A 12,056-nucleotide genomic window follows, 5' to 3' on the forward strand; every position below is an offset into this window, starting at 1 on the left:
ACACTGGCAAGCATGTTCTGTTTCTTCTTGTGTATGTCGATGATATTATTGTTATTAGTAATAGTGATGATCTTATTTTCCAAATTGTTATCTACCTTACTCAACATTTCTCTCTAAAAGATTTTGGCTGTTTTTCTTACTTTCATGGAATTGAAGTTGTTTCACATCACAATGACATATTACTCTCTCAACAAAGATACATCAAAGACCTGCTCAAAAGAACTCATATGGAAGATGCTAAACCTATTTTCAACCCATTGCCACCGAACTCTGCATCACTCGCCATGACCTAAAGCTCTCCTCTTTCTGATCTTTTCAATTTCGTGCAGTAGTTGGTAACCTATAATATCTCTCTCTCACTTGGCTTGATATTTCCTTTGTAATCAATAAGATGTCCCAATTTATACATCAACAAATTGACAAACATTGGGTACTTGTTAAACAAATTTTACGGTATTTATATAGTACATTGGACAAAAGGCTTCTTCTACATCATGAGTCTCCTATATAACTTCATGGGTTCTCGGATGCCAACTGGGTTGGCAATAAAGATGATTACTCTTCTACCAGTGTTTACTTGATCTATCTTGGGTGTAATATCATTTTCTGGAGTTCAAAGAAGCAACATATTGTTGCTCGTTTTTCTATTGAGGTCGAGTATCGCTAATTGCGACTACTACTTGAGAACTTTGGTGGGTGTGTTCTCTACTTGTTGAACTCAGTGTGACTGTGTAGTCATCTCTTGTTGTCTATTGTGATAATATTGGTGCCACTCAATTAAGCGCCAATCCCGTATTTCACTCCAGAATGAAACATGTAGCAGTTGACTACTATTTCATCTGTGATCATGTTCAATTTGGTCTACTTCGTGTGGCTCATGTTGATTTTGTTGACCAACTTGTTGATCTCCTTACCAAATCATTGTCACGTTTATAGTGTTTCAGTTGCTAAGAAACAAGATTGGTCTATCAAAACGTAGCTCCCGTTAATGAAACGTGGAGAATTTAAGGAATTCACATTCATTGCATTTCGACTTTCCAGAGTTAGGAAAACATCTCCATAGAGATGTGAATTAGATACGAGAGCATCAATCCTGTCAATGTATCTCTGATTTCTTTTCTGTGCCTGAACTGCAAAGTTTGGCTCAACTTTATAAAGTCAACTAATTCCATTCTCTCCTTTACTACTCCAGGCACAGAAAGACATATGCCATCGTTTATTCTGGTACTACATTCCCACCTGGGAGAAGCTCAGCATATTTCATTTTGCTGGCTTTCTCGCGAAAAGGGCACACTGGAATCAAGACGAAGACATCTTCCACCAACTGAATAGCCACAAGGACCTTCTCTTCTTCGCTTTTGAGGTCACAAGAAATTGTTTTTACTTAAAGCCCACAAGAAGGGGAGAAAATCTACATAAAGACACTCACAGATGAATATGTTTTTTTTCTACCAAATCTTCAAATCCCATCACCCCATAGCAGAAAATGTGTAATCAGTTCATTCAGCATCTTCAAATTAACCGCGTATAGAAACAAGTGGATGACAGAAAGAAGGTAGGAAATGAAACCTCTGTGGCAGAAGCTTTCTTCGGCAATTTGGTTTGAGAAAGATAATGATACAGGAGACGGTGATGATAACCAGACCGATGATGGATTGGCCTCTTCTTTTTCTATGAAAAGCCTTCAGTAATTTCATAACCAGCTAAATTCAGCACAACCAACATGAAAGATGCAATAAAATTTTCAGACGAAGCTTTTGCAGTCAGCTAATTTCATTTCTAACCTTTTTCTTTGTTTACAGTTCTTGTACAAAAGAAGAAAGAAGGGTGTGATTATGCCCAAGAAACAAAACAAAAAAAAAAAAAACCATAGCAACTTTCTCTAACAAGAGAGAAAGGGCAGAGTCTCAGAGAGTTGCTGGTGGTAGTGGTGGTGTTGATGGTGGTGATGATGATGACTGCGATGGCGATTCATCTCATCCCCCTCTATGAGCGACTTGATATGCAGAAACTCATCAACCGAGCACGGCAATCTCAGCGGACCCTCGGAATGAAACCCATAAACATCCCGCGCCTTCTCAAGGAGATTCAAGAATTGGGGGTGATGCAGGTAAGAAATCGGAATCAAGAACCTCTGGTACCCCTCGTCTTCATCTTCCGCCCCTACCCTCACAGCCAGCCATCCCTTCTTGGCCTTCATCTTCTTCTCCAAAGCTGAATTAAAGTTGCAGGGCTCCTCTTGGATTGAATGAGAAAAACCCAAGTGACGAAGGTTTATATAGATGGCAGAGGCAACCGGCTGTTGTTGTGGAATAATTTTACAGTGAGGTACCTTCATCCGTACGTACTGATTACTCGATCCTCCACCCGTTTCTTTCTTTTTCATTTATTTGTAGAAGACGGCTTCCCTTTGTCCAAGACAAGTTCAAAATTTTATCTTCTCATGAATGCAAATAAATTGAACCACCTTCATATGTGACAACATTACTTTGATTTGTGACCATGCATATATGAACCACCTTTTCTTTTGTCTCTCAATTGGTTGGGCACTTTTAACTTTTGTTTTCCAAGTATAGCTTTTAAATTGAACCACAAGAAAAAAGAGTTGGGGCCTATTGCTCTCCATCTCCATTGTGTAAGAAGTCATGCTATTAATCAATAAGACGGGGGACATTAAGGTGATCTATTCACATGAGGGATAGATATTGTCGGTCCTCCTTCCGATTATTAGATAAAAGTTTTAAAAAAAAATCTAAGTCACCAAGAAATTTGTAGTTATAATCGAGATAAAGAGTAGTAATCGCGATGAAGAGATGTTAAATGAGATAAAGTGGAGGAGAAAGAGAGGAGTAAGGCCAAGTTGATTTGGAAGAGGTCAACAAGAGACATAAAAGATTGGGAAGGAGTAGTGGAAAGAGCAATGTTTAGTGTCCCTTCACTTTATCAAAGTGATGAGATGCATTATCTTTGTACCAAAGGTTGCTTCCAGTTGGTTTATAGTGCAAGAAGACTCTAGTCTCCACCCCACCACAAACCCTTCTCCAAATTAAACTAACTTCTCTCTTATGCCCACCCAGCCAGTCACTGCCACTCTCCTTCACAGTGCTCTGGTCAACAATCTTATCATGGGTGTTTCTGTCTCTTCTGCAATATTAGATTCTCCATGAAAGGTCCTACCAAAACCTTTTTTTTTTTTTTTTTCTGGGTTCGTTTTGGGTCATTTTATGAGAAGGAGAGGATGTCGCAAGAAATATCTAATCACTATCAGAAGAAGGAATTGGTTTCATCCACAAATCCCAATTCAAGCCATTAAAAGGCCGACTTGTTCATGTTCATGTCGATACTGCAGAGAAGATATCTTTAGACGCAAGTACCTTTCTGGACAAACTTCTCTCCAGCTCTGAAGCTTCTCTTTGTTTTATATTTTCCTTCTGGTTCCATTTCCGTGGTGATCGAAGTTGACTCATGATGGAAAGAGATTCTAGTTGGGGTGGTCAAAATCCCTGTGTGCGGCCATCTCAGAGCTTCAAAGGTCCTTTCTGCTGCTCATGGACAGGATTGTTCATAGGTGGCTTCAGTGGAGTAATCGAAAATAATAGCTTGGGGTTCTTTCACGGAGCAATTCTCACTCCACAGTCAATATCAAAGTACTCTTAAATCAAAAATCAATGTCGGTGTTTTTTCATTATTCTACATTTAAGCTTCTGTATGAAATGGACCTGGCAACCGTTAATCATCTGGAAGAACAGTAATTTTTCTTTAATGGACTGGGTATCAATCAACTTACTACTCACTGTATTTTTCATCCTTAAATCTTTTATTTTCTTTTTTATTTGTAGGGATGAAAATTTGATTGCCAAAATTAGAACCCCAATCGATGATTTAGATTGAAGGAACTTGATCATCGATTGAAAGATGGTCAAAGTCGAAGCTCTTGATGGTCAAAACATATAGGTTTTGTCAAAATGTCCATCAATTATTAAAAATGGACATTTGATAAAAAAAATATAGATCGATTACCGAGATCAAAACCAGATTGACGATCAAGATGAAGTAGATTGTACTTGGCCACCACCAAAATCAAATTTTAAGAAAATGCAACTTAATTGTCTGTCAAGAAGAGAAGTTGGCACATAGGTGACACATAGTACAAGAGCTCCACATGGCATAACATTGTCTACATCATCGGACATACGCAAAAAAATTGGTCTAGCCATATGTCGTGATCTCAAGGAATGGAGAGTTACCTACGTCATGCGTCACGATCTCAAGGAGTGAAGACTTGGCTCCATTACATGTCGCAATCTCACCATTTGGAGACTTAGTAAAGAGATTGAATTTGGGAAATGTGGGGTGTTTGAACCACCTCTCACCCCTCTATAAATAGTACATTCCCTTTGTCATTTAAAGGGGAATTGAATTAGACTTTGAGAGTTGGGATATCTCAATTTTTTTGTAAAAAAAGACTAAAAATGAAAAAAAATGCTCTGAGACTTGTCAATCTACTTGAAGAGGACGTCTATAGGCCTAAAAAATCACTTGTAATTTTTATTTTTGCATTATTGTGTTTTAAAGGGTCACACCGTTTATATGTCCACAACAATATACCGATAATTTAAATCACAATAACTAATCAATATCGAGACCAACTATCAGCTTAATCCACAACAATCAGATTTGACGGGTGGGAGAGTTTTTTAAATCCCTCTCTTCTTCTTCTTCTTCAAACATGCACCAGCAAGTTTAGCAAAGTAAAGAATGAGAACTCTAGAATGAGCTTAGAGACGATACAGTCAGTCAACTTGAATTTCACGACTAAATGGTTAAACGTTCTCAAGAGCACAAATGGATTTCCCATCGACATCATCAAGGATCTCACAGCAAAGATTAATAATATCACTACAAACAGAAGAAAAAGGGTTGTTAATCCTGAAACTGGCAAAAACAAGAGAAGAAAACAGAAAAAAACCTATGGACAGAAGAATAAGGCATGAGTGAGATGATGATCGCTGTGATGGTGGTGACCCATGGCTTCTATCTCAATCATCCACTTGAGATGGAGAAAATCATCTACCGAGCAAGGGAGCCTCAGCGGTCCAGCCACATGAAACCCATAAGCCTCCTGCGCCATCTCCAAAAGCTTCTGGAATTCTGGGTGGTAGAGATAAGATATCGGAATGGTAAACCTTCGAAACTCTCCCTCGTCTTCCTCATCCGACCCTACCCTCACGGCCAAAAAGCCCTTCTTCGCCTTCATCCGCTAGCTTCTCCCGGTGAGGACAATGGGATATCTCTCGCTTCAGAAAAAGCTGACGGAGTACATCTTATAGTGGGGATGTGTACGATATCGAATTCCAACAAGAAGGGGGAAAAAAATGATATCAGTGTTGATTCATTTAAATGTGATGGAGGACAGATGGGCAAAAGGAGAGATGTCCACACTGTGATGGAGACCGGAGTTTAATCTATTCCAGGTACTGGTTTTTCTAAATTCATTTTTTGAATTACAACAGCTGTAGTGGAGGTGTAAGGAAGAAGGTCCCTGAACCATGGGAAGGGTGGCATTAGAAAGTGATATCTTTGAGATATATTAATCATGTCTTGCAGCTTTAGGAAGACAGTGACGAACTGGGTGGGTATTGTTCTGTAAGAACAGAAATTTCTGGAGGTGGAAGATGAAATAATCAATGGGTGAGTGTCAAATCTTCTAATAATGATTGAGATAAAAATAAAAGGTGATTGAAACAGAGATAAACTCAAATTATAGAGTTGTAATCGCCTATTATTTCTATTGTAATTCTATAAATAATATTCACCTGATCAATAATAATCACAGCAATCTATATTCCTAAATTCAACAAGAGTCACTTTAAAATTAACCAGACGGGTGTAGTTTGACAAAATGGCTGAAGGGAGCTTGAATTCCTTTTTCAGTTCAGATAACAACAACGACAAAAGAGATTTCCACTCAGAAATTTGAAAGGGATGAATACCTAAAAGACAGGAAAATCCCCTTTCAGCATTCAAAGGGATCCATCAAGTCTCTCTTTTGAGTATTTAAAAGAAGTATCTGTGTCAAACCTGTTTGCATGCTTGGGTGTGGAGGGGCTCAAGGGAGAGGGAAGGGCCATTTAGCAAGAGAAGGTTGGCCGATTTTGTATCCAAATCTATGCAGTTTTGATATGGAATCTGATCTGAGTAATTATATTATATTATACTTGGATGTGGATTTGCCATTGATTTTCCTTTTTTATAGTTTGTTCTTACATTTAACCTCTTGCTGCAAGTGTTTTTGAGTACATCTTAGAAGGTGATGGCATAGATTGTGAAACTAAGATAGTGACAACCATCCAATTAGTAACAATGAAGGATTGGACTATTTAGATCTAAAAAAATATAAAACTAAACTAAGTTAGAGAGTTTAAGATTTATTACTTAGATACCTAATATTAATTATTATAATATAATATATGAATTATACTTGAAAATAAATAATTTTGTGGCCTCCCTGCTGCGAGTCGCCTCTGCTGCATCTCTTACCGCCAGTAACTTCCTTTTCCTTGAAACTGAATAGGATCAACTCTGGCCAAACCGGTTCAAAATCAGTCGAACAGGGATCAGGTTCGGATTACTGATGCGAAGATACTTGAAAATTCTCACCAACGGAAAGGGCAACAGTTGGGCTAGTCCCTGTTTTGCAGGATTTATACCCAATGTAATCAAACCCGAACCTGGTTGACTAAGCCATGTTTACCCTCTCTCTACATATTGTGTAGGGAAGGGAGAACCTCAATGCCCCTCCTCCCCCCTTGCACTTCAACAATGAGGGAGGGATCCTCTGACTTCCCCACTACATAGTGATAGTGGAGAGGGCCAGGCTTTACCTCCTCCATAGTGGAGATTAAGGGAGATAACTCTCTTTTGATCAAATTTGAAGTTAAATGGCATTATCGTAATATTAACTAGCGGTTAAACATAGTTACTTGGCTTACAATTCAATTAACTAAACCATTGCATTGAGGTTATTTTCAATTCCTATCTCCTTAGTTAAAATCCATCCTCTCTTGTCTCTCTCCTTCTTGGACGTCAAGACCGATTGCCATATTAACTTTGTCAACAAGACATAACCAGACGAATCCCAAAGATTTTCAAGGCTCACTGCGAGTCCTCAAGTGCAGAGAGACTTTTTTAAAGTTGTTCAACTTTTGAGTTGTAATAAACAGGCTGAGGAAAGAGGATCCCACTCAATCCACAAAGCGAATTCTCATTGATGATCAAACAATCGATTACACCAAGGACAATTGCCCAAACTTGAAATTACAGGGTAACAAGGAATAAGCAGAAATGATGATTCCAATTACAAAAATACCCCACTTTCCAAATTAATTTAGTGAAGAGCAAATTGGCCCAATTAGATGTGGCCACTACAACACTAGAACAATCGCCAGACAAGAAAACAGCACAATAGAGAATACAGGTAATTGTTTTGCCAAGGAAGGTGCATTAGAAGCACTGCCAGAGGGACCATTTGCAGGAGCTAAACCAGAAAAACTTGAAGATCCGGGAGTAGAAGATTTTGGTGTTGGAGTCCCAATACCACCTGATTGGGAAGGTGAAGGTGCAGGAGCAAGAGGAGATACGTCACTGAGGGCTGATGGAGGGGCCATGAGAGGAGGAAACTGGTGTTCACCTGCATTAGAAATTTGAAGAAGATAACATATCAGTCTTTTTTAAGGTCTTTGATTACACCCATTCCCCCTGTGAGATTTAAACCCGACCCAACAAAAAAACTTATTGGAAAAAGCAACAGTTGCACACTATAAGCTAGCATATAAGGCAACTCAAGCCCAAAATCAAACAAATGACCACATGAGGAAGGGGTTTGGGTTTTAGTTTTCTTTGTTATCATATAATTCATACCAAAATTATCAAAGTGGCAGTTCTATTTGCTGGTTCATGCTCCTTGTGTAATAATACTAATTAAACTTGTCAACAACTTAAAAGTAGTAAATAAGATTGTGAACGAACGCATCAATCTTGTTCTAATTTTTTTACCTGGGCATCGAGGTTGAAGAGAAGTAGATAACCTGCCAAATTCAAAAACAATGGAAAAGAAAACACATTGGTGCTCGCACAGATTATCCAAAACATACCATTTAGAAGACATTGGAAAAAAGACAAAATATGCTAGTTAGTGACACTCACATGGTGATAATTGTGCCGTTTACATACCCACCATAGCTACATGAAGTAACATTGCAGCCTGCACTGCTTGGTTGTGACGTAACATTCCCAAGCATGAGGTTACTGTTTTTACATTGCATGCTTGAACAGGATACTGCTAACGAAGCAGGGGTACAGTATAGACTACAATAATGAGACCAGAGTAAGAAAACATAACATGCTATATCTCAAAGAAAATAAAATAATCAGAATCAGGAAAAGTTATTTAAAAGCAACTGAATGCCTGAATTGTGAATTACTTGAGATTCCCAGGCCCGCAACTGCACTGGACACAATGACTAGCTGTAATGGCATAAGTGCCATTTGGCACAATCAATCCAAAGTCTGAAGAATATCTGGGAAATGAAGAGGCACAGGCTGCAAAATACAGAGAGAGACATATTTTTCATGAATGTGATTTTACTTTGGTTAATGAATGTCACAACATGAAGAGAAAAAATAAAAATAAAAAGTCGAAAGTCTGGCTAATGAAGCAAAATCAGATACAAACGTGTATCTGTACTATAAAAGATGAACTTGAGGTTCATGGTTACCGCATAGTTACTTGACTGAAAGCTTAAAGTTCAGATATAATAAAATAAGGAGACAAGCAAATCACCACGTACAACTAGTGAGACAACATTGTAACTGACGCCAAAGGAAAATTCCTAGAGACTTTCATAGCATATTTGTAAGTTAAGCATCATAAGCGAGCATAAATCCATCCATAATGATGTCAAAGAACCAAAAGACAACCAAAACATAAATCTCATGTCCAAATAGTTCATTTACTCGCCATTCGTTTGTCGGCATACTTCATGCCTTTTGTTTTCTCTTTAGCCGAAAGAAAATAACTCAAACAATTTGAACAAAACCATGGCTTTACTGCAGACATGTCTTAAAGAGGGACCGAGTCCCACTTCCAAAATATTGACCAAAAGAAGTCAGAACAGCCAAAAACAATGTCACAGATGAAGAATTGAATTCAAGCAAACGCTGTATTGAAGTTTAAATCACCACCCAGCAGGTACAAACACCAGAAGCGTACGGAATAAAAGAAGGAGCAAAAGCAGCTGCAAAAACCCGCCAAATGGAATACAAAGAAAATTAACTACCTGGCAAAGGAATGGAGATTATATCCCCAGGTTTCACTGTCATACTCCCCATGGCATTCACCGTCATTATATCCGTGACCGTCGTATAATACCGCGCAGCGACTCCGGACACAGTGTCCCCCTGCCTCACCACATACGACAAGTAAACCGCGGGCAACAAATTATCGGTGGAGTTGAAACAAGTGCAGGGGAGCGGCACCGCAAGGCTGAGCCCCACGTCGAGCACCGTCGGGTCAGTAATCCCATTCGCGTCCCTGATCTGGTCGGCCGAAACGAGGCCAGAAAAAACACCATCAGCAATGGAACCAAGCGTATCCGATGGGCGCGTCTTGTAGCGAGTAAAAGACTTGCGGATCCCGTCCTTGCAAGAGCAAGAGATGGGAACCTTAAGAAAGAGCTTGGAGGGGAGAATGTGGTTTTCCAGGTCGGGGTAAGAAATGTCAATGGCGTTAGCGATGAGAAGCGCGACGGGGTCGACCTGAAAGAGATTGGCCACTTCAGCGACCTTGAGGTCCGTGTAGAGAGAGTAACCAACCATGGCGTTGCAGGAGTCGAAGACAGAGCAAGGTTCAATGGTGGATTTGCCGAGAGAAGTAGAGATGAAGGAGTAGAAGGAGAATAAGAAGAAGAGGAAGATGGAAATGGGGGATTTAGGGTTAGCCATTGGTGAAGAGGTTTAGGGTTTGGGGCGGAAAAGGCAGAGCTCGCTAATGGGGGAAGGAATGAAGGCAAGCCATATGAAGAGGGAGAGTGAGGAAGGGTGAGAAAAACCAGAACAGTCAACAAATATGGAAATCATTAGGACCAGAATCAGATTTCTTGACATTTTTACCTGAAGAGGGGCCCACTATGATTTTTAGTTGACCAAATTGACCCACTAAAAATCCATAAATGACAGGTGCGAATCTCTAAATAATGATTCACGATTTTACACGTGGTACGATCAAGACCCTTTGATGGTCATAGGAGATTATATTGGCCCACCATGATTTGTTGGAGATCCTCTAACGACCTTCCTCGTGAAAGGAATAAGGGAAATTATGCGGTTTTGTCGCTACGCCTGGAAAGTGACGACGTTAGTGGGGTAATCAAAAGCTTTTTCCATCGTCGCCTTTTGCGGGCGAGTTGTGGATCGGACGACTCGGTCTACCCGAATCCAGGGTTCGGTTGATTGCTAATTGAAGGCAACGAACAAAACTACATATAATATAAATTCACTAATACCTATTATTGGCCACATACTTTATTGTACATGGTTGTAAACCAGGGTTTGGACACATAGAGGGCTCTACTACTACGGATTGGACGGACTACAACCCTAACAGAGTCGAGAGAGTTCATTATTTCACAAACTGGAATTGATATGTCGAAGTTCAACATCTTAATTATACAATTGATGATGAATTCAATGAACTTCAAGTTCAAATATGTACTTATAGGTACCATTAAAGTAAATGATGTGAATGTCAATAATATTTGAGATAGTTATGACAACATCAATTTTAATGAAAACTTCAATGTCAACTTTTATGAGGATCCACTAGAGAACGATTCATCAAACCACCTTGATATCGGGAACAATAGTGCAAATGAAACAAATACACATAAAGCTTTCCAAGACATCTAGAGTTCGGAGTGACCTTGTCGAAGACATGGAGATAAAGTCAAAAGTAATTGTGGGGATATTTGAGTACAAAATCATAAAGATTATCTCAATTACAATTGGAAAAGGTTTTTAAGCATCACAATGAGTCTTTGCAAGTATTTGTTAATATATTAAACAAAACTTTGTATGTCATACCATCATCAGTTAAAATTTAGCTCATTTAGTTGTATGTACAGAAAAGAAACTTGTGAATTAGGAATTCACGCCTCAAGGGTTAAAGATTCATCAACACACGTGTAAGGGAGAGGTCATCACGAGACAATTTCAAGATATTAGTCATTTGGATTGTGAAAAAAATGCATTGGATTATATTCTTGGGTAGAAGACATTCAAGTAAAGGGCATTACTTGTTAGATACAAAAAGAATGAGGTGTTGTAGTCAATTATCACTTGGCCAATTAAATTCTTATGGAAACCATGCTTGGGTCATATAATAATCTTACACACTTATCTCAAAATAAGAACAAGAATTGTTATGATACAATCTAGGAAGTGAAATTTTATTACACAATTATGATTCATATATTTGAGACTATGAGTGCTATACTCATTTAAGAGAAAAATATCCATGGATTTTATTCATAGGTTATGGTATTGATGGGTGAGGCATAATAGCCCTTGCACATGTTGTAATTGAGATTGAGTCTAAGGACATGGTTCCTTCGTCTACCAGTTTGTGGTTATTGGTGCAAGATATTATGAATATGATCATTATAATAAACAATTAGAAGGGGTTGTTAAAGGTGGTGTTAACAAAGTTCCCAAAAGTATATCGTGGATTTTTTTATGAAATGTCAGTACTCCATTTTTTTCTGAAAAATTCAAAGATAAAGAATTACAATATTTTATTTTGGTAGGATGCATTATATTTTGAATTATTGAGTTGAACCAACTATTTAATGATATCGAGTATAAAAATAACAGAGCAAGTAGATGAATTAAAGAAATCATAGAGCGTTGTTGACAACAAACTTATCAAAAGTGTTACAATGTATTCTTGAAAGAAGTTAAAACATTGCCAATATTGTTATGTGTTGAATGGACATTGGCGA

The 12,056-nt window shown here is 38.5% G+C and overlaps 1 protein-coding gene across 2 annotated transcripts; it reads right to left on the minus strand.

Moving 5' to 3' along the window:
• Positions 1-7,238: 7,238 nt before the first annotated feature.
• Positions 7,239-10,098, minus strand: LOC137941045 (lysM domain-containing GPI-anchored protein 1-like). 2 transcript variants are annotated; one of them, XM_068786274.1, is made up of 5 exons: positions 9,339-10,094; positions 8,484-8,601; positions 8,206-8,367; positions 8,056-8,087; positions 7,239-7,690 (listed from the first exon to the last, which is right to left on the minus strand). In XM_068786274.1, the coding sequence occupies exons 1-5, from the start codon at positions 10,000-10,002 to the stop codon at positions 7,425-7,427; spliced, it is 1,242 nt and encodes a 413-aa protein (XP_068642375.1). In that variant the 5' UTR covers positions 10,003-10,094; the 3' UTR covers positions 7,239-7,424. The 2 variants fall into 2 exon arrangements, with proteins under 2 accessions (XP_068642375.1, XP_068642376.1); XM_068786275.1 differs by lacking the exons at positions 7,239-7,690; positions 8,056-8,087 and having other exon boundaries at positions 8,202-8,367; positions 9,339-10,098.
• Positions 10,099-12,056: the final 1,958 nt, after the last annotated feature.

Source organism: Aristolochia californica, unplaced genomic scaffold (assembly GCF_029961685.1).
Source record: "Aristolochia californica isolate CCGP_79_NKW_82.1479 unplaced genomic scaffold, dmAriCali1.0.hap1 SCAF_9, whole genome shotgun sequence".
NCBI lineage: Eukaryota > Viridiplantae > Streptophyta > Magnoliopsida > Piperales > Aristolochiaceae > Aristolochia > Aristolochia californica.